The following is a 24418-nucleotide window of genomic DNA, read 5'->3' as shown; positions in this document are numbered from 1 at the left end:
GTCACGGCAAGTAAATTCACTGCTATTTCATTAGTCATCTTGCATTTCACACGCTGCATCCTTCAGATAATCAGATAATGCTCATTTTTTAAAAACACAAATTAAAAAAGGTGGCTCGTAGGGGCAAACTTTAAACTTACGATTTTTAAAAAAAAATGTCTGAATAAAGCCAATCAGTTGGCATTTAGTTGTAAAGTCTTTGCGACAGAAAAGGTAGCTGAAACAAACATATGAGGAATGGGCTTGGAGCTTCTTTTGAAAAAATAAAATACATTAATACAAACAGACGAACCCATATACTAGGTTAAGCAATTAAGTCACAGTTGGTTGAACGGTACAAACAAACAATCTATTTTTGGGGAGAGATGGTAAGGTTCTCCTATGAAATCTCTGTAAATCTGTGGTTATTGCTTCGATTCTTCAGTGTTATCTTACTGGAAATGAAGACTCGAAACCAAAGAGAGAAGAAGAATGGGTTAAATTTTACATTCTGACAGAAACTTTACAAACTTTGCAGCAAACATCCCTAGGCAGTGAAAATACAGAAGTACAATGTAGTGAGAAAATGGAACTGCTGTCTAAGAATTCCTAATTGTTTTAAAAATCCAATCTGTTTTCTAAATCTCTGAGCAAAGAACTGGCCTGCAACCTTAATACGGAATTTTCCTGAAGAAGCACAGTAAAACACTTCAACTTGCTCTACCTCCAGAGCTGACAGCTAATAGCTCGATAAGCAAAACACATGACCCGAATACCAAGCAGGCAAAAGAAATTCACACAGGAGTGCTCCTAAGCTTTGATATGTCACATTTTAAATCAAGGCCTGTTCTATCATTATGAATCCAGTCAAAAAATTATCCAGGCTTCACAAATGGTGATCGCTGTCATTTATATTTGCAGCTGTCATTTATTCTTGCAGTTGGAGATTGTAATAGGGTTCTTGGCATTGAAGTAGGAATTAAAAATCAGTTCATTCGTGAACACTAATAAAATTATTCATTTCTACAATGCCTACAGCTGGTGTACATTTAAATTTACTCAATGCTAATCTGAGACAAGAAAATCATTAATTGGTGTTATTTGCAATTTGGCCAAAACTAAAAATATGCTTCCTGTTGTATAAGAATCTCATATTTAGGCAAATTGCAACATTTTCAGCAAGGCTGTCTTCATTCTTCAAATGAGGTTTTGTTCTCTATAACAAATACACCAGCAGCATCACAAAAAAAGATTTAAATAACATTTCAGTGGAAATCATGCAATTCTTATTTTCCCATTACTTGGCACAATCACTTCTTTGAACCTTGAATGGCAAAGCAGCATAAGACAATTTGAGACACAACACAGTTCAATATCCTGAACACAAAGTTTTACAGCTTTACTCATTTCCCTTTTTCTTTCTTTTTAAATGATGCATTATTGACTTAAAGTAAAACAATAAAACTATATCAGTTGCATGCCAAGTCTGTGAACTTTAACGTGCCCGTTGTGATAAATGCAACATAATCCTACATACATACACAAAACCCAAACAATGACAATACCCAAATAGCTGCCGCCTCATGTTCAACCCCTGGGGGAGGGGGGAGAAAGAGAAGAAGAGAGACAGCGAGAGAGAGAGCAAGAGAGACAGCAAGAGGCACAGAGAAAGAGAGAGAGAGAGAGAGAGAGACAGCGAGCGAGAGACAGCGAGCGAGAGACAGCGAGCGAGAGACAGCGAGCGAGAGACAGCGAGAGAGAGACAGCGAGAGAGAGACAGCGAGAGAGAGACAGCGAGAGAGAGAGAGAGAGAGAAGGAACTGAAATGTGCAGGGAAATTTAGAAGCAGTGCGCTACAAAAATAAGGGGCTGTTGTTTGCATGTTTCAAGTCATGCCTTGTTTTCTAGGATCTTTCACAATATAAATTAACCTGAAATGTATTATCATAACGTTAAACTTTACTGAACAGTACACACTTAGCTTCAAACACACTGCTTGATTGTCTGAATGAACATTTACTTACATAACTCTCAAGTTTGGCAACGAAAAATACATTCAAAATTTTGAAATCACCTTGACGTAACATTGTCTAGGGTTCTGTTTCACATCCAGTAAGTGACTGGAACAGTAAGAGGGGAAATTGAGGTTGGTCAGATTGGGCAGAGCTTGGTAAAAGAGAAGAGAGTGACTGAAAGGTCACTTCATGGCCCTGGTATTTAATTTCTCAGTTGCTTGGTTAAATTTCCCATACTATAAAACAAAATAGTCAGCGTGCTTAACCACTTATGTAATGAGTAGGATATTCTGTCTATTTAGGTCCAATGACAAAATCCTATTAGTGATTTTCACAGCATTGATCACAATGCAAGTTCTTTATTTCATTACAACTCTCTGCATTTGGTACCATTGGAAAAATCCAATTTTATCACTGCCCTAACAGAATACCATCAAAGCTTGTAAAACCCAAAAACACTGCATATATGGCAGCATCAACACAATGGCTTAAAGTAGCTATTTATTTGGATTTTATGTAAAGTGAAAATTGAAAATCAATGAAGTCCACCCAAAAGCTTTCAATGGTGTGTTGAAACTGCAAACATCAGTTTGATACATTGCTGCACTGTATTCCAAAAATAATCTTACTGCCATCATATGTGGTTGATCTGAAAGAGAGAGAGAACCAACTTTCTCTCGGGAGGGTGTAGAGTTCCAACGAACATTACAGTTAGACAAGTAACTAATTTTGTAATGAAATTGTTAATTTTTGCAGTTGAGGAGTGCCGTACATCCAAGGGATGCCTCTTGAATTCACAGTGTGTAATTATTGTAAGTGTCAGAATATTTACTGAGTACATAAGCCAGTAAACAATTAATAAAAGTGAATATTTTGCAAGTCAACAAATGAAGTATATATTTAAATATGCATAACATTTGGCAGGAGCATGGTTCGCCTCATTCATGGTACAACCTTGTAAACCCTAATTATTCACTTATCTGAAGCAAGCCACTGCAGATTAAGGAAATGAATTCTATAATGAATGGAATGAGTTAACAAATCAAGAAAGAATATTTTATACTTCATCAGCTCCACCAGGCAAGCAAGTACCTGAAAACAATATTTAAGTGATCTTCGAAAACTAATGAATAGTTTAGTTAGCAAATAAATCAGAACAGAAGTTATTTCAAATGATCAGTTGAACTGCTTCATTAATTTAACGCAAGATACTTCAGAACCATGACAATCAAACAGAGTTAATAGCTTTTCAAAGCAAGATGTTTTCCTTTAGAGTCAGTTGCTTGTATTGTCAAATAACCGCAGACTGTATAAATACTGTCATCCCAGTAGGAAGATAGATACAACTATTAATCTCATTCGCAGGTCTAAGATTGTTGTGTTGTGTTCAACAGAGCTTTTGGTGTTTCAGATGACCTGCCAAACAAAAAACAGCATTTAAAAAATTCAACTCATCGATAAAATAGTGCTTTAATTAATTTTTCATACTAAGAAGGAAGGCAGAAACTAACAAATGATTCATACTTTAGACAGTGGTGCAGTACTGTAATTGTTGGTGGAATGTTTTACAACTTATGCCAGCAGATTGTAATTTCCTCTAACCAGTCAAATTTATAAAACTGAAGAAATAAGACATCAGAACAATTCTTACATTAAAATCATCAGCTCCTGACACCTATACAAAGGATAAGAATCATGACTAGCTAATTCCAATCATAGCTAAATCATTCTTAAATTGTTAAATTATACTGTTGCTTTAAGCTGCTCATATACTTGTAGCTAAAAATGTTAACATCAAAGCTATACTGCAAGAATCATTTGTATCTACACAATGGAGGATGATTTCTCAGTGGCAATGTTTCTGATGACATCTGGAAACAGCTTTGTACACACAACACAAAAAACAATTAAATTCTTAAATTGAAGGCAGCCAATGTTTGTCACTTGCTCCTACCAAGGCTTCTGGAGGAGTTGTTTGGGGCAAATAATAACTGGGCTCCCAAAAAATGGCAGTTTTGTTGCAGGTGTTCATTAAATGGCTCTGGTCAATATGTATTCCTTAATCAATACCATAAAAAATATTATCTGGTGGTAACGGTCAGGCTGTTGGCCTCATTAGTTTGAAATAATGCTGGCGATATTAGCCTCTGACATCGACACAACTAAAGCAAAAGATACAATTTCCATGCTGCAGCTCAATGGTTTGACAGATTAAGACCAGTGACTGCATTGGACTCTGCCCACATCAAGCATCGTTTCCAAAGTACAGGTGCCAGTGCATGAAGTAAATTTGTTTTCAATGGTTTTAGTTCAAAACTACCAAACATATTGAAAAGTGCCAGGATAAACATCTAGAAGGCAGACAACTTGTATGGCTTGATGATCATTCAGGGCACCTTTTTAAATTACTCTAAAATTAAACCAGGGGTCCCATGCATGTCATATGTCATTATCTCACGCAACTCACAATACAATGGTGTCAACTATCAACATTAATTTAAACCAAGAAAGATTTGTTCATCAACTTTCCAAGGTTAAAAAGCAGAATTGCAAGTAGTTCTCTTTGACTTGTTGACTTAATATAGGTGAACATAATGAAGAATATTAAAGCTATTCAAGGAGGTAATTAATGAACTGGGTCTAATTGGAGAGTTTTAACATCGGTATTAGTTTAGTTTAGTTTAGCTCACAGCGGAGAGGAGAAAATGGGCCTAAAATTCTATCACTGGGATAAGGAAGCTAGTTAAAATGGTAAAGACAGCAATATAATCTAAATATCGTCAACAAAAAAAGCATGGAAACAAAAAAAACTGGTGTACTTCATAACAACAAATGTCTTATTAGGAACTTTGAGAATGATAATTACCCTGAATTTCTTCATCACTGGTTCATTTTAGGCATTCTAGATAGAGAGGAGAGGGACAATTTCTCCCATGTTTGGCCTTTAGATTCTGGTTTATAACTTTGATACAAACAATGCACAAAGACTTTGTCTCTCTTCCAACCTATTTGCAATTTCCAAGGCACTGAGCCACAACCTGATATTCAGTCATTTCATTACAAACAAGCTTTATTTGTAAATACTTCTAGATTGCACTAACCCAAGGTGGTTTCCCAAAGCCATGAGTGCTCTGTTTTATCTGGAAAATTGTTCTATCTTATTAACAGACTTCAGTTACAATTGAAAAGTGTGGATGATGTATTTCCAAAAAATAATATGGCATTAACGTCACCTCTGGTTCACAACTGTCATGTGTGGTTGAGTTTGACTGTTCCCAACTAAGGCTCAGAATCTAACCTGGATACTTCCTGATCTGCATAGTCCACCGCTCAATAACTTGCTGATTTACATCATAAGCTTGAACATGCTGTAACACTATAATTATTAAATACTTCTTCAAGTGCTCTGACATTGGGAGATTCCCTGCAGCATATCTGAAGTCTTTACTAATGTAGTGCATCTACTACAGTTTTTGATTATGGTAAAAGTCGTATTTAAGTTTGTCACAATCTCTGTAGAAACTGATAACAGTTTCAAGAGACATTTGAATTTTCAGTTATTTGCTGGAAGGAAGACATATCAAGATTTCACATTGTAAAAGACCTGCTACTGTATCAATGACTAAAGAAATACCACTCATGAAACAATCATCATTTTGTACACAACATATACTTCAAACTACCCAGCAGATTTGCCCCTTTTTACTTTTACTGACAACCCCAGTTGTTTAATGTTACTCAATCTCTTTATTAGACCCACCACTTCTGGATCCAATTCAAAGAGTTTTACAGTTCTCATGAGCTTATTTTTATCTTTTCCTTCCCAAATACTGTCTTTCACTGAGTGTATTTTAGTTGTGGATGCTCTCTAATTTCAGCTGGGTGAAACCTCTACATGTGTGTGTTAACACCTGACAAATAACATTCTTAAATTAGGTTTGAGCTCCCAACAGCATTCTGGATGGTGAATGATATAGTCAACATTTTCTCTTTTGCCTAAGTTTGCCCCTTAAACGTTTATACTTTTGCTCTCTGTCTACCAGTCGGTTGCAGATAACTTGAGACCGAAACTACAACTGGCCTTCTGCAATATCTCTGGCTTTAGTGAAAGCCTTTTATCTGAGCTCAAAATAATTGGCTCTACACTCCTCAACATGGCAAAAGGAAATAGCTTTTTCCCCAAGTAAAAATGGTAATCAAGTATTTCTAATTATCAATATTAGGAACAAAATGACTTGATGCTGATAAAATCTTTGCAGTTATTGGGAGACTTCGGTCTTTTCACTGTGAACTTGTAAATATTGTCCCACAGTTGTTTAATCTGTCATCCACCTTTCAATAATACAAAGTAATTCCCCTTTTGCTTCAGGCACTAAACCACCAGGTTTACTGTCAGACAGACTTAAACCGAAATTATGGAATTCCTTTCATTTGAACTACTTTCAAAGATACAGCCTAAAACCATTATAATCTTATAAGCCAAAAGACATATCCCAAAAGGTGGGGCTTTGACACCAGCTGTGCAAAAATGAGGGAGGGTGTCAGGTAGAAAAAGGGCTTCTGGGCAAGTGATAGGGTGGCAGATGAATGTTGGGGATGACGTAGCAGTTCAGTAAGTGGGCAACAGTGCCAAATAGGTGAAGGCAGCTAAGTCGGTGAGTGTTTAGTATAGGTTGCGAGATCGGGGAACAGGCTGGGTTGGGTCTCAGGGTGAGTAGTGGGGTGCTGGTAAGCTGTGTTGTGTCAGATTTGTTAGGGATCAGGGATGGTGTTGCAAGTGGTAGGTGGGCTGCTGTGGTGCTGGGACCTGAGAAACTGGAGCGTGTGTGATTCTTCAGGGGTATTCAGGGTCTGTGGACAGGACATTGAGGGGAGTCAGTAGTGAGTTGGGTTTCGGCTTAATAGTACCCAGTACTTGGAGCAGGTGTTGATCCTGTAACTTTTCCTGGGTAATCATCAAGTGTGTCAAACCCACCAAAATCTCAACTCCAATTAGAAACGGGCATGAGGTGTGTTCTAGACACCAGGTAATTTTCCCAAAAAAATTTCAACTTCCTGGGTAATTTCCACACAGAGTCAGCTGCATGGCTTTTCCATGTGATTCCAATGTACAATCCCAATTTATGCTGCTGCAATATACATTTCCTCATTGGAATTTCTGGGCCATTATAAGCAGATATCATTCACTTGTAACAAATTGTTGAGGTTTAAAAACATGCATATTGGAAAGAATTTACATACTGACTTTCATAACCTTAAGAAGTTGCAAACTACCTTATAGACATGGAAGTGTTTTTGAATGTGAGAGTGTAATGTAATGTATTAATCTACAGCCATTTCATCATATTCTATTTACTGCAACTGGTTAAAGCATTTCAATTTTTTTTTTAAAAGAGATCTGTGAATAAAATAGCTTGCGAAATCTGTACAATACAGTCACTCAATATTTAAAACTATTTACTAAAATTTTGAAATACTGACTGATTGATTTATTCTGATTAACTGGAATATTATTTACACTGTCTGCAATGGTCAGTCAGATTGCTAAAATCATCAACTAACATAAATAAATTGAACTTTTCTCTTGTCAAAGGTTAATAACTGTTCAGGAGTCAGCTTTGATTTAGTAATTACATTCCTGCCTCTCAGTCAGAAGGTCATGGGCTGAAGATCATTTTCTGAAACCTCAGCATGTAAAGTAGATGGACAGTTCAATGGAGTACTGAAGTTGCTGATGCCTGAGATGATGCATTAGACCAACTTCTTGTGTGACCTCTCAAGCTGATTTAGGACACACGGCATAGTTTGAAATGCAGCTGTTATTCTATCCTATTATTCTGGTCAAATATTTATCCATTAAACAACCAAACAATTTGGTAGGGTTAGTTATCTCATTGTTGCTCAAGGAACTTTGTTGTACTGGCTAACTTGGTTGTTGCATTTTCTTCCAACAGTGACTGTTCTTGCATAGCATTTTATTTGTTGTGCTGCTTGGAACATCTTGAGGACACAAAAACATGCTCAAATGGTAATGCTTTTTAAAAATAATTCACAATGAAAGTGCATTAAAAAACTAGATTTATCAAAACATCATTTCATTAATATTCAGTGCATTTTGGATTATTTCAAAATCTTCCATTATTTTCTCCATATAAAATACAATAGTAGACATCCCACAGATCAATTTCAAAGAAATGTACAAAAGAGAGGTGGAAATTCATCCCATCCAGTTCAATCTTCCTTGAAAACCTACATCAGCATATATCACACCATGAAAGCACACCTTGAGTGACACAATGCATTTTGTTTCCATTGTCTATCTAGATGATAATCCTAGATATCAGTGTGTAAAGAAACACATTTTGACCAACATTCCCTCTAAATTGCATGGCTGTGTGTGGGCAGTTATGCCAAGCACCCACACCAGGACCATGGAAATCCACACAGAAAAGAATAAAATAGTAGGAACACTAAATCCAACATCTGTTTGAAATTTGCCTGGAATCTCCTCTGTAAAGCAAATTTTATTTTGAACTGGACTCTTGATTAAATTTCTCTACACCAATTAGGGTATCTTAAATGCCTTTATACAGTTTTCTGTCTCTCTCTACATTTTTCAGGATTTGGACGTTTCATCTTTTATTAATTTGTTCATGGGATGTGGGTGTCACTGGTTAGGCCATCATTTATTGTCAATCACTGACTACCTTGAGAAAATGAGCTGCCCTCTTAAACCACTACAGTCCATGAGGAGTAGGTACACACACAATGTTCTTAGAAAGCAAGAGTTTTTTTCCAGAATTTTGAGTTAGTGACGTTGAAGGGACAGCTGGAGGGGAACTGCAGGTACGGATGCATCCATCTGTCTGTTGCTCTTGCCCTTCTTTATGGTAGAGGTTGAGAGTTTGGAAGGTGCTGTCAAAAGAGCTTGTTTTGTTAATATAGCGCATCTTGAGGATGGTATACACTGTGCTGTGCTGGATGGAGTGAAAGCTGAAATTGTTGAGTGATAGTGGGAACTGCAGATGCTGGAGAATCCAAGATAATAAAATGTGAGGCTGGATGAACACAGCAGGCCTAGCAGCATCTCAGGAGCACAAAAGCTGACGTTTCGGGCCTAGACCCTTCATCAGAGAGGGGGATGGGGTGAGGGTTCTGGAATAAATAGGGAGAGAGGGGGAGGCGGACCGAAGATGGAGAGAAAAGATGATAGGTGGAGAGGAGAGTATAGGTGGGGTAGGTGGGGAGGTAGGGAGGGGATAGGTCAGTCTAGGGAAGACGGACAGGTCAAGGAGGTGGGATGAGGTTAGTAGGTAGTAGATGAAGGTGCGGCTTGGGGTGGGAGGAAGGGATGGGTGAGAGGAAGAACAGGTTAGGGAGGCAGAGACAGGCTGGGCTGGTTTTGGAATGCAGTGGGTGGAGGGGAAGAGCTGGGCTGGTTGTGTGGTGCAGTAGGGGGAGGGGACGAACTGGGGAGATTTTGAAGCTGGTGAAGTCCACATTGATACCTGCAGGGTTCCCAAGCGGAATATGAGTTGCTGTTCCTGCAACCTTCGGGTGGCATCATTGTGGCAGTGCAGGAGGCCCACGATGGACATGTCATCTAAAGAATGGGAGAGGGAGTGGAAATGGTTCGCGACTGGGATGTGCAGTTGTTTATCGCAAACCGAGCGGAGGTGTTCTGCAAAGCGGTCCCCAAGCCTCCGCTTGGTTGCCCCAATGTAGAGGGAGCCACACCAGGTACAATGGATTGTTGAATTGGGTGCCAGTCGAGTGGGCTTCTATGTCCTGGATGGTGTTAAACTTCTTGAGTACTGTTGGAGGTGCACTCGCCCAAGCAAGTGGGCAGCATTCTATTATAATTTTTACTTATGCCTTTTGGATAGTGACAGACTTTGGGAAGTTAGAACGTGAGTTACTCTCTATAGAATTCCTCAGCTCTGACCTGCTCTTGTTATTAGAACAAACCATGGAACATTGTAGTTAAGGTGCAGGAAAACCCAATGAGGATGACAACTTCAATGTCAAACTCTACAAGTCTGGTAGAATAATTCAGTACTTTGCATAAAGAAACAATTACAGATCGCAACGACTGGATTTGATGACGTTCAAGAGCACTTATTCAGATATTAGATCAGTCCATGAAATTGGACTTCGATCACCTTACACAAGTACATAAAAATCAAAAGAACTGCAGATGCTGCAAATCAGGAACAAAAACAATTTATATTCGCATGTAAACTGATGTTTTTCCCAGCCACCATCAGTACTGAGGAAGGGTAATCAAACCTGAAACGTTAACTCTGTTTTTTCCTTCACAGATGCTGCCAGACCTGTTGGGCTTTTCCAGCAACTTTGTTTTTGTTGCTGTTGACAAGAAAGTATATGTTTGCCTCAGAGATACTGCAGAAGAAAATGTCCACAAGACTGATTGCTAAGATGTGGGATCTCTCCTATGAGGAAGAACAGAATTTGACGAGGTTTGTTTCCTTACAATAGGACAGTTAAAGGTGATTTCACTGAACTATGCATTTATGGTTTGACACGTTGACCCCTTGGAGGGCACTGCGCCTTGCTGAGCGATCTAATATAGGAACAAAGGCTCAGAATAAAGAGTTAGCCATTTAGGACTAAAGTGAGGAGAAAGTGAAACTCAGTGAATCTCTGGAATTGTCCATGCCCGAGAACTATGGACACTCTGTGGTGAGTACATTCAAAGCAAAGTCCAAAAGGTTTTGAACACAAATGATTCAAAGGATATGGGTATCCAGTGGGAAATTGACATTGAAGTTCAAGATCAACCACACTTTACTGTATGGTGGAACAGGCTGAATGACATATTCCTGTCTACTCTTTTTAATTTATTCTTTCATGGGTTGTGGGCATCATTGGCAAGACTTGCATTTGCTGTCCATCCCTGGTTGCTCTTTGAGGGCAGTTACGAGTCACTAAGAGGATACATGCGGTAAGGATGATTGATTTACTTCTCCAAGAACAATAGACTTTTATGAAAATCTGATGGCAGTGTCATGGTCACTGTTATTCCAATGAGATTTCACTTTTACTTTGATTAATTAGTTGAATTTGTTAATTAATTTTAATTTTAAAATCGGTTGCCATGGTAGGGTTTGAACCTGTGCATTCAGTGGTTAGCCTGGGTTTCCGGATTACTATTAGTGAGATATGGGTGACCTCATCTTCATCCCAACCTTGACCAACTGAGCAGACATAAGATCCCATCCTCCCACTTGCTTTTTGAAAATATTACATGCGATGCCACTGGATAAATAATAACCACTGTTGATGCTGCTGTGCAACTCAGCACATTGTGAAGCTATGACAAAAATCCCTAAACAGCATTGGCACTACGTAAATTTTGAGTTAACTAACTGTGGTAGTATTCCAGATGATCACCCCTGGAATTTACTGCCTCTACCAGTACGTGGAACTGGTTGAGGCAGTTTGAGTTAGTTTGCTGCCACCAATCTTCCTTGGTCTTTACTTTGGACCTATCTAGTTGTTGATGGCAAAGATTTCAAGCTGTAGAGTATCTATACGTGACATATTGTCCATAAATAACAAGGGGGAGGCACTGTGGCTCAGTGGTTAGCACTGCTGCCTCACAGCACCAGGGATCTGGGTTCGATTCCACCCTTGAGTGACTGTGCAGAATTTGTGCATTCTTCCCGTGTCTTCTTGGGTTTCCTCCAGGTGCTCCGGTTTCCTCCCACAATCCAAAAATGTGCAGATTAGGTGGATTGGCGGCCATACGAAATTGCTCATTGTTGTCAGGGATGTGTAGATTAGATGAGTTATTGGGGGATGGGTCTGGGTGGGATGCTCTGAAGGTCAGTGCAGACTTGTTGGGCCAAAGAGTTGTTTCCACATTGTCCGGATTCTATGATTATTGCACAATAGAAATAAGTATACCTAGCCGAATGTACTCAAGTTGTAACTATTATGACCTCAAGGGAGCTGCTACAGAAATATCTGCTTCTACCAAAAGGAGTGGAACGCTGTCTCTTCACCAAAAGACTGTGTAAAATATTAGTAGAATGGGTGCAACCAATGTACGTGAACAGTAACCCTTTGAGAATGATTACTGGATTCAACACCCAAATTCTGCAATTGCTGTAAAGAATGCGGTTTCTCATTTCTCATTCCATCCACAGATTGATTCTAGCCCCCGAAGCTTAAATGGCAAAAATTACATTATACCGCCCCTTTTATTCAAAGATCAATTTACCTTATTCATAAGCACTAAATTAAATGCTGTCCTTTCATTATTGATTTCCAGAATTATTTTAATACTATGATTGCATACCTAAATAGCCACCTAAATTGACTGAGATCAGATTCCTCAAAATCGTTACTGAAGTTTTCACAGATTTTATGTTTCTCAGGATTTGCTTTTGAAACCTATTTGTTTGCTGTAAACACATTCACATTTTATGTTCTTATTGCTGTCAGCCTCGAAATTGTCCCTCAACTTCTTTGGGTCTGCTTTCTCAATTGTTTTCTTACTGAAAAATACTTAAACCATTCTTTTGTGGAAAAGCTTGCCAAAAAAACTTAACTATTTCTATGGAAAATAATGTTAATAATTGACATCAATTTCATGGGTATTTAATACACAAAATATTGGACACTTCACTGGTTAAACACTTTCAAATAATGCAAAGTTACACACAGAAATGAAATCCAAGTTACTGATGGCCAGGAAATTTTTGGCTTAAATTAGGGGGAGGCAGTGATGCAGCAGTCATATCACTGGACTTTTAATTCAGAACCTCAGGTTAATGTTCCGAGGACATGGGCTTGCAGCCCACCATGGGCAGATGGTGAAATTGGAGTCTAGAATTGAAAGTTAGTCATTAAAACCCAACTATTCACTAACACACTTTAGGGAAGGAAATGTGGCATTCTTGCCTGGTCTGGCCTGGATGTGACTCCAGACCTATGGCAATGTGGGTGACACTTGCCTCAAGACAATTACAGACGGATAACAAATGCAACACCTACATTGCGTGAACGAATTAAACAAAACATATACTGATAATAAAAGAAAAACTAGGCTCAAAACAGAACATTAAATAATGAACCAAAGCTTACCAGTGTTGCTGAGGTAAATATAGCACACCCCATGGCCATCAATGCTGTGGCTGTTCAGGACTGATGCCCATCGATTTGTAAACCTCTTTAAGAAACAGCAAAGCAGTGTCTTCTGATTCCCTACGGAAACCAAGTGTACAATATTAGTAAGAGTATTTGACAAATCTATTACATGAAAGGCAAATGCTGCCTTTCAGCATAAACAGAAATGCTGTTTCCATGGTAATGTGGTCTAACTTTCCTGATGATTGTGCTCTGTTCATCTGAATAACCACTGCAGATGATCATTTGCAAAATCAGCAATTTAGGCCCCAGTTTTTAACGAAGCACAATGGATGGCAAAAAGTTATTCACTGGCTCTAATGCAAAACATGATTGAGCCAGGCTTGCAGGTGTTGCAGTCAAATCCTAAATTCATTAGAAGAGATACATTTCAATTGGGCAAACTAAAAGTTTGGTACAAGAGCACACTGCATACTTTCCAAAATCAACATCATAATCTCTACTGTAATTATGCTTTCTCGTACATTTTCTGCTAATTAGGCTGGAAGAAATGTAATCATACCAGCAAAAATCACTAAAGTCATTGCATTCAAGGATTCAGGTGGTGCATGTACAAGGGCAGTGGCCCTAATTTATTTGTTATGCAACATCAGTGGCTGCACTTCAAAAGATATTTAAGTTATTTAAGACATTTAACTGGCTGTAAAGAACTTGGAGATTACGAAAGGTGCTGTATAAACTCGTCTTTCTTCTTACATATCCAAACACAGAAGGAAGATTCCCAGGTATCCTTGAAAAGAATCAAACCTTTTGCTAAATTTGCTGATTTAGATCAGTCATTTGGTATCCTTAGAGAGGAGTGCGGATGCAGAATTCCCTTTCTTTAAAAAAAACGATAGGTCTTGTTGGAAAGTGCATATATAGATATATACAGGCTACTTGACAAAGGCTGCAAGTGATCCAACTGAAACTAATTGTTTATACTCTATATGAGGTGTCGCCAAAAGTAAGGTAATGCAGACGCTGGTAACCTGGATAAAAACTAAATGCTGGAAATACTAAGCAGTTTGGTAGGATTTGTACGAACAGAAATAAAGTTAAAACTTCAGAGCTTTGATGAAAGAAGTGCAATAGCGTTTACATAGGTGAAATGGGCAATGAGAGAAAAACAACCAAAAGGAAGATCTGTGAAACAGCATATGGCAGGAGTGTGAACTATTAAAAAAGTTGATGGGACAGAACTAAAGACAGTAGTGAGGAGACTTTTAAAGAAAGAAAAGATATATTCAGAGATGTGAATCGTAGCATAATAAACTGCTGCTGCAGTAAACAATAACAGAAAAATGATGCTCAGGTTGACACATTCAAAGAAAATGAACCAAACTTGGGAGTAGAGGTTGCAATCTGAAATTGCTGAACACAGTATAGAGTACTGAAGGCTGTAGAGTAGCTAGTCATACAATGAATTTCTGTTCTTGAAGTCTTGACTGAGCTTTATTGGAACCACAAAAATGTTTTAGCGTGAAAGCTAGGTCGAAAATTAAAATAGCCAGCCACCGAAAACTTGGGTCATGTTTGTGGACCAGATGGACATATCCCGCAAAGCAGTCATGTGAAGTGTGTTTGGTTTCTTCCATGTAGACAAGAACACATTATGAGCAGTGAGTAGAGTGTACTAGATTGAAAGGAGCACATGTAAATTGCTGCTTCACCTGAAGGAGTGTTTGTGGCTTTGGATGGAGACGATAGAGGAGATAAACGGGTAGGTCTTAGATTTCTCGTGATTGCAAAGCAAGGTGTCTGGGGAAGTACATTAATGGTGTATTAGTGTGAATTAGGATATCACAAAGGTCCCTTCAGAAAACGGAAATAGGAGCGGAGGATGTGTTTGTTGGTGGTAATGCAGCCATTGCATGCTTGTACTTGATGGATCACGCTCCACCGGTGCCCTAACTGAAAAAGGGTAAACACTCTTCAGATAAACATCTCAATTATGGAATTTACTGTTCATCACATGTCCGCTTGGTTTGGTGTTTTTTACAGTACAATAATAAATATTTCTTCAATGTAGGTCTGACAGTCATTTATGACAAGTACTCCTTTACTCATGCGATCTAATGTGCTGACAATGAGACCTGATTATTATCACAATGCCAGATATATTACTGATTACTCAAATAAACAGCTTGATTTATGTTCCATTTCCTGTCCATGCAAATGTTGCCATCAGATAATGTCAGTTTCACAGAACTTTTAATGGCACAAGACAGCAGCCATTTTTCCAACTAATTCACAGCTAACCTCATCACACTAGCATTAGTCAATGGATTTCCCCACAAATTACATGTATGCTTGGCAACTACAAATATCTGCAAGCTCTTAGTTATGAATATTAAAACTTAAATAAAGATACACATGGAAACAATATCTATCCATACACAGTAATTACTCTATAAAATGAAATTTGCCTAATCTTGCTTACATATTGGAACTGTAATGCCACTGCAGAATAAATCAAATACTTCATGCAAATATTAGTAGGAACACACTGAACTTGGCTAAAATATTACTCTATGCTAATAGACTTCAATCTCCCATGTGTGTATATATTCTCTTCTGGCAGACTTCAAATAAGTTCACCCAAAACTACTCCACTACAATAGATGAGAACTGTGGAAGATATACACGCGCATCCTCACAATCCTCTAACACTTTACTTATGCTGCAGTGTCTTTTGAATGGCATGTTAATGTTGCATTTTTCTGTTTCAACTTTACTCTCTGTATATAAACAGTAAATATGTGTACTACTTACACAAATACCCAACAGGAGGGAAAAAAAAGACATGACATTTAGACAAGAAAACCAATCAGAATGAGAATACGCAAAATCAAGAAAAAAAGCAGAATGAAAATTAGAAAGAATAAACATGCAGCCAAGTATTCTAAAGTGACGCACTAACCTCCATTAATAACATAGAAAACCCCATTAAAATTCAGAATACAAAAAAGTAATCTTTGACTCTTGTTTAAATAATTGCTTGGTATATAGAACTCACACTTATGTGCAGTTTTCTTCACTACCAGAATGCTGTCTTCATGCCAAAAAGATGTTTTTCTGACCTTATAAATGACTAATGTATTATTGTATGAGTTTCAATGTTGGTGTGATTCCAGGCATGTAGGCTGTACATCTGAACAGCTGCTGAACCATTTAAACAACATAACCTGTTGATCGTTTGCAGCGGGCAACATGCCAGTTTTGCTCAACTAGCCTACAACTGTAAGTCTCAGGACAGTATAAGAACCTAAGAATTAGGAGCAGGAGTAGGCCATCTAGCCCCTTGAGCCTGCCCTGCCATTTAATAAAATCATGGCTGATCTTTTTGAGACTCAGCTCCACTTACCGCCCACTCATCATAACCCTTAATTCCCTTACTGTTCAAAAATTTATCTAGCCTTGCCTTAAAAACATTCAGTGAGGTATCTTCAACCTCTTCACTGGCCAGGGATATCCAGAGATTCACAACCCTTTGGGTGAAGAAATTCCTCCTGACCTCAGTCCTACATCTGCTTCCCTTTATTTTGAGTGGGTGCCTTCTAGTCCCAGTTTCACCTGCTAGCGGAAACAGTCTCCCTGCCACCACCTGATCTATTCCCTTCATAATCTTATATGGTTCTAAAAGATCTCCCTTCATTCTCCTGAATTCCAATGAGTACAATCCCAGTCTACTCAGTCTCTCCTCATAATCCACCCCTCTCAACTCTGGAACCAACCAAGTGAATCTCCTCTGCACCCCTTCCAGTGCTAGTATATCTCTTCTTTAGTATGGAGACCAAAACTGCACACAGTACTCCTGGTGTGGCCTCACCAGGACTCTCTACAGCTGCAGCATAGCCTCCCTGTTTTCCAACTCCATCCCTCCAGCAATGGCAGACAAAATTCTATTTGCTTTTTTAATTACCTGCTGCACCTGCAATCCTATCTTTAACAATTCATGCTCAAGGACACCCAAGTCCCTCTGCATAGCAGTGTGCTGCAATTTTTTACCATTTAAAACATAGTCCATTTTGCTGTTATTCCTACCAAAAATGGGTGACCTCACACTTATCAACATTGTACTCCATCTGCCAGACCTTTGTTCACTCACTTAGACTATCAATATTCCTCTGCAGACTTTGTGTCTTCTGCACACTTTGCTCTACCACTCACCTTAGTGTCATCCGCAAATTTTGATACACCACACTTAGTCCCCAACTTCAAATCATCTATGTAAAAATTGTAAACAACTGCGGTCCCAACACTGATCCCTGAGGCACACCATTAGCTACTGACTGCCAACCAGAAAAACACCCATTAACCCCTACACTTTGCTTTCTACTGGTCAACCAATCCTCTATCCATGCCAATACATTACCTGTAATACCATGGAACTTTATCTTATGTAGCAGCCTTTGGTGTGGCACCTTGTCAAATGCCTTCTGGAAATCCAGATACACCACATCCACAGGCTCCTCATTGTCCACCATGCAAGTAATGTCCTCAAATAATTCCACCAAATTAGTTAAACATGACCTACCCTTCATGAACACGTGCAGGGTGTTTCCAATGGGACAATTTATATCCAGATGTCTTCCTATTTCTTCCTTAATGATATATTTAAGCATTTTCCCCACTACCGAGGTTAAGCTCACTGGCCTATAGTTACCTGTTTTTTGTCTACTTCCCTTTTTTAAACAGTGGCATCACATTGGCTGTTTTCCAATCTGCAGGAACCACCCCAGAGTTCAGTGAATTTTGGTAAATAATTACTAATGCATTTGCAGGGTATCTCTTCTAGTACCCTAGGATGCGTTTCATCAGGGCCAGGAGACTTGTCTACGTTTAGCCCCAATAGCTTGCCCAGCACTTGCTTTGCCTCAGTAATTATGATAGTTTCTAAGTCCTCGCCTGCTATAACCTTGTTGCCATTGGTTTTCGGCATGTTATTTGTGTCTTCCACTGTGAAGACTGACACGAAATAACTGTTTAACAGCTCGGCTATTTCCTCATTCCCAGTTATTAAATTGGCCTTCTCATCCTCTATAGGACCAATGTTTACCTTCGCCACTCTTTTACAATTTACATATTTATAGAAACTTTTGTTGCCTGTTTTTATATATGTCTATCATTAGACGTGATTCTGCTATTGCACATCATGTACTAAATTATCCAGATGGTGCGAAGAATTGCATCAGAATCCAATTTAAAATCACTGGCAGGTTTGCAGTGTGATGAATTTGCACTGCTGGAAATGTCATATATTAATATATGGGACCTAGCTTTAAGTAGGCAAAATGGATTTCTACATACATTGCACCTTTTACATTCTGAAAAAAACAAAGAAGCAATGAAGACTGCCAATCTCTGCTGCATTCCCATGGCACACACTAACCAGCATCTACCTGCCTAGTCTGAGAAAAATGACTGACAGTTAACTGCTCCTGCTGCAGCTCAATGCCATTAATGGCCCAGCTAATCAACATCCTTTTCTTAAGCCGTATAATCAGTATCTCTTATCCCGACTCTCTTTTTTGCATCTCTGTCCAGATGAGTACAAGATGAAACGCTTTGACTTCTATTCTCATTTCAGTAATTTTTCAGTTGTCTCATTCTTCTTATATACTAATGGTAGCTTAATTCTGAAGCCTTTGAAATATGGTGTCTTAACCATTATGTAAAGTGCCCATTTTTCTTGTGATTGAAGTAAAGCAAAAAACCTCCCTGACTGAAGTAAAACATTTAGCAGTAACTATATGTTGAATAGTTGGTCATTTAATTCATATAACTTAGCTTAAGAGTTCCTTGTCACAGTTCTAATTTCCCAAATAACATTTGCACATTAAACACACATCAGCTCTTCTAGATGAACTCTATGAAGAGGAGAGAGAGCTTCCAAATAAGCCAAAGAGGTTTTCCTTACGTGGCTTTAAGCTGTTCGGCTAGTAAATGACATTTTCAATTATACTTCCACCACAGTGGTCTAGAATAATGTCACATCAAAAACAAACTGAACAAATATTGTCTGACCACAAGAGGCACATGTTTTCAAAGAGGCAACTTCCTTAAATTTGGATTGGGCACAAGGAGAAGTGTTGGGGAAGAACGAACAAACCATAAAACACAACGGAAGAAATTTACATGAAACAAATCATTTCTCTCCTCCATACCTTTGTTTTCTTTCATGGAATGAATTATATTATATTTGTACATAGAGATTAAATGAATAAGAACATTGATTATTCAAGTGGTTTACCAGGTCAAGATCGCCAGGTATTTTTTCACATGTAGTATAACTGGACATTCCATTGCTACCCTGGATTCAGTTTCTCTACACAAATTGAAAACGCAACTTTTTTAGAGCAACAGAGCTCACTGCATTTTGAACAAAAAAAGTAAAACATTCATTTTTATTAACTTCAAAATAACACCAGATAGTAGTTGAGTCCAGCTTTATAACACACAGCATCTGCAAGCAAGAAGCAGGAAGGTACATTAAGTTAGTTTGTTGTGAAAATTATTTTAATGAAAATCATTTTTCAGAAATCTTGCTCTGTCCTCCCAAACACAGTAAAATCTGAGAGATAGTAAGAACTGCCAATGCCAGTGTGGTGGAGAAACACAGCAGGCCAAGCAGAATCAGAGGAGCAGTAAAGTTGATGTTACGGGTCGTGACTGTACCGAAACATCAACTTTCCTGCTCCTCTGATGCTGCCTGGCCTGCTGTGTTCCTCTAGCTCCACACAGTGTTACCTCTACAGTAAAATCTGACTGCCCTTATTGGCCCAATATTACATTATACTTTGTAATTAAAAAAAACGCAAGAATGGAAAAAAAACTATTGCTTCTATACTTTGATTCCTTTCACTACGAGTGAATGTGCCATTCGGAACTGTTCCACAATTAGGAAGCAATGATTATCTAATCTTACTTTACACAGCAAGTCAGTTAATGAGAAGAAGTGCAATACATGGATTAACCTTCGGGGGTATAAACAACTAACTGCCTTGTCTCATTATTTATTTATATTTAGGAAGACATAATCTATTACAATGTTTTGCAAGATGGGCACACACTTCAGTCTGGGAACTGCTAATGAAAGTGTTTTGAATTATTCATTTTTAAATTAGACCATGAAATATAAATTGTAGAACACGTACTGACGGCTGTTCTGCAACATCAAGGTATCAGGAAGTAAACACTACAGCACACTGAGATAATCTCCTGCTTATTTCCAACTTTAAAAATTTAGTGACGATATCTGATATGTTAATTTAGGCAAATTAAACCAATTCTACAAAGGAACCGGGCATCAATATATCAGGTGGTTGCACCATTAAAGTGTTCTGCTTCTTAACAAACCGGCCAGGTTCTATCAACTTATGAACGAGCATGTTGCTTGAGTAAACTGTTGGGCTTTACTTATCATTATCAAAGTTATTCTGACCAATGGCAAGGTCTAAAATTAATTTGCTGCTGCATTGCATTTTTCACTTATGTACATGCAAATTCACTCACTAGCCATTTTTGAAGTCAGCCCTTGAGTACAATTTTAGATCACTAGTAAATATACTGCTGAAATAGCTCAAATCCTATTCATAAGAAATGACTACTAAAATATTTATATACATGAGGTATAATAATTCAATGTGAGAAGTGTACTTTCACATCTTTGTAGCATATACCAGCAAAACATTTTATTTTTAACTCTTTTGTTGAACTTTTAAAATATTAATGCCTTTTAATAATGCTATGACCATCACTGCCTTACCAGAATCTGAAAGGTAAGGAACAAAAAATTTCTCTAAAGGTGGTGCTCTCAGTTTCAGGAAGCAAATATTCCTACATTAATTTCACTGTCACTCCTGGTGTACGACAAACTATTTGCTAAAAATTGTTTCCATAGCCACATCACATTCCTCAGTGACTGCTTCTGGCTCAGACTCATCCCACGTGGATTCCAACACAAGCTTCAGCCTTTGTGTTCTGAATCCACCCAGGACTATGGGTATCTCCGTGATGTTCAATGTTCCACAGTCAGCTGTTCACACCACATCCTAAAATCCACACTCAGTGCCAAGCGTCGTCACATGCACACTCTCGACTTCTCTCTCCAACAGCATGGTCTCAATCCAGCTCAGAGCTACACTGCTCCCGTGTTCCACTTCACCATCCAGCTTATTCAACATGTTAACAAGAAACTTTTTCTTTTCCTTTCAGGCACCAAGGAACAAAATATGCAACAACTCAGAGATACCCATATGCCTTCAAAACATTCCTCCCCTCCTTCTCCCTCTGACTGTATCCCCTCCCAGCCCAATTCTTGCTGGGAATTTACTATCCCTCCCAACCTTCTGCTCTCTGCTGCTGAATGTTCTGTACTAAGCAAAGGTCTTAGTTTTATCAATCTGCATTCCCATATTAATGAATTTCTTGTATTCCTCTTCCATCATCTTCAACTCCATACCAATTTCATTGGACAGCAATCTTTTCCCCATTCCACAGACTTCTTCATACACCTCCAACACTCTCGCTCCACCTGGACCCTTCCCTCTGGCCTTTTATAGCACTAGGTAACTGTCAACATAACAGTGTTCATCTCAATTTCACTGTCCTCCCCCACCCATTGCAACCTATCTCCCAGAGAACTGACTGCACTCTCAGATCTCATCCTGACTTTGTAGATAAGACTGCTGACAAAGGGTGATGCTGTTGTTGTCTGACAGACTAACCAAGATATTGCAGAGGCTGAGTGCCAGCTCATAGATACCTCCACCGATCTGCCCTCCCCAAACAACGTCAGGTCATTATATCCACTACTGTTACTCACCTCATTTCATCCAGTGGTCTCCTCCCATTATCTCCAAGCTCTGTCTCTCAACTCTGCCACCTCACTTTTACCTCATCCACAAAATCCACAAACATGACTGCCTGGGCAGACCCATTTTTTCCTACCTGTCCCTTCACCACAGAAATCATCTCTTCCTACCTTGACTTGCTTTTTTCTCCCATTATCCAGTCTCTTCGCACTTTATTCTGCGATTCCTTCGATGCGTTATGTCAATTACAGAATTTCTAGTTCACGGGTTTCAGCTACCTCCCTTTTACCATGGATGTGCAATTCCTTTACGTGTCCAGCCCCCAGCAGGCTGGTCTCAGGGCTCTTTGCTTCTTTCTAGGACAAAGACCCAAATAGTTCCCATCCACCACCACCTTCATCCAACAGTATGAGCTAGTCCTCACCACAAACTTCTCTTTCAACTGCTCTCACTTTCTTCAGATCAAACAGGTGGCCATGGACACTTGTTATGCCTGTCTCTTCGTGGGGTATGGGGAACATTCCTTGTTCCAGTCACATTCTGGGCCCCACCCACAACTCTTGCTCCAGTATATCAACGATATCATCGCGGCTGCTTCCCTCTTCTGTTTGGAATTGGAAAAGTTTATCAATTTCACTTCCACTTTCCATGCTGCTCTCACCTTCACCTGGTCCATCTGTGACTCCCTCCTTCCTTTCAACATCAATTAGCCACCATTTCTACCACTTCCAGCAGGATGCCACAATCAAACACATTTATCCCTCCTCTCCCTTGTCAGACTTCCACATGGACCATTCTCACCAGGACGCCCTTGTCCACTCCTTCACTCCCAACACACCGCACAACCCCATGGTGCACCTTCTGCGGTTGCACAGGAAGGTAACACCTGTTGTTTACTTCTTCCCTTCTCAGTATACAAAGGTCCAAACACTTTCCAGATGAAGCAGTGATTTACTTACACTTCACTAAATCAAGTCTACTGCATTCGCTGCTCACAATGTGGCCTCCTTTAAATTGGGGAAACCAAACAATAGACTGGATCGCCACTTTGCAGAACATCTACATTCTGTCCACAAAAGAAAGTCACCCTAAACTTCCAGTTACCTGCCACTTCAACACACCACCCTGTTCCCTGGCCAACATCTGTCTCTGGCTTGTTGCAGTGCTCCAGTGAAGCTCAGCGCAAGCTATAAGAATGGCAACTCATTTTCTGCAGCCTTCTGGAATCCAATATCTAGCTCAATTACTTTCGGGTGTGAAGCACCATCTCTCATGTCCTTACCCCAATGCCCACACGCCAGGCCTTGTTAACACATGGCCTGCTATTATACACAACCCATTATTAGCTACCTAATAGTCCCATTAGTAGCTATTCATTCTTGTAAGGTAATCATTATCCACTTATCTACCCGACTGTTCTTCTCGTTCTTTGGGCTTTATTTCCACCTAATGTTTACTCCTTACCCCCTTCCCTCACCCAATAATCTGCATAAAAAAAACTTTTTTCCTAGCTACCATCAGTTGAGGAAGGGTCAGTGGACCTAAAACGTTAACTCTTATTTTGCTCCACAGATGCCAGACTTGAGCTTTTCCAGCATTTTATGTTTTTGTAGCAAATATTCCACCTGCTTTATGGCATATCAATGCATACAAAGTTGAGACTACCTTTAAAAGCAGGATTGCCACCTAAAGCCTACGACGTTGTGAAAAGGTGAAAGGCACAGAAGTGCATCTCCTTGTAATGTTTGCTGTGTGCTTTTCAAGAGGGAGAGGAAAATCAGATGAATAGTCACTGTTTGTATTGCATTTTTGCTGATCAATTGAAATAGTCATTAACCCATCATTTTAGTTGCAAAGCATTCCAAGCCACAAAGTCTATTAAGGAGAAAATACAGAAGAATTATTTTCCCTTGTTAAAAATTTGGAACATTAGTACTAAATTGAATAGATCAAAGACCACTTTAAAATATCTAATGCAGGAGAGATAATGAGATGGCTTTGAAGCCAATTTGCAAATAAACTCAAAATGAAAACTGTGCACGTGCTTGGAATACACCTGGATTTTCCAAAATATCTTCCAGCAGATTTAATAGATACTTTGATAATAAAATGTGAGGCTGGATGAACACAGCAGGCCAAGCAGCATCTCAGGAGCACAAAAGCTGACGTTTCGGGCCTAGCCCGAAACGTCAGCTTTTGTGCTCCTGAGATGCTGCTTGGCCTGCTGTGTTCATCCAGCCTCACATTTTATTATCTTGGAATCTCCAGCATCTGCAGTTCCCATTATCTTTAATAGATACTTTAATAGGTTTCATAAACCCAAGCCAGTTGAATGCATTCATCCTTTCATGGCCATCCACTAAAATTTCAGGATAGCCGATCAGTAAAGCCAAATGTTTCATGAATTCTCTTGATAACCATTAGAATATTTTTGATGTGATAATGACTTAC

At 39.0% G+C, this 24418-nt stretch overlaps 1 protein-coding gene across 1 annotated transcript in view; it reads right to left on the bottom strand.

Annotated features, from left to right (window-relative positions):
- Positions 1–1231: 1231 nt before the first annotated feature.
- The window catches only part of sec23ip (SEC23 interacting protein), a 107362-nt gene continuing 84175 nt past the window's right edge, over positions 1232–24418 (bottom strand). The window contains exons 18-19 of the mRNA XM_048551097.2: positions 13107–13226; positions 1232–3410 (exon numbers count right to left, since the gene is read on the bottom strand). Of these exons, the coding sequence (XP_048407054.1) occupies positions 13145–13226 (82 nt within the window). The 3' untranslated portion in view covers positions 1232–3410; positions 13107–13144. The remainder of the gene's footprint in view (positions 3411–13106; positions 13227–24418) is intronic.

Source organism: Stegostoma tigrinum, chromosome 20 (assembly GCF_030684315.1).
Source record: "Stegostoma tigrinum isolate sSteTig4 chromosome 20, sSteTig4.hap1, whole genome shotgun sequence".
Taxonomy (NCBI): Eukaryota; Metazoa; Chordata; class Chondrichthyes; order Orectolobiformes; family Stegostomatidae; genus Stegostoma; species Stegostoma tigrinum.
This window is presented reverse-complemented; position numbering and strand designations above follow the sequence as displayed.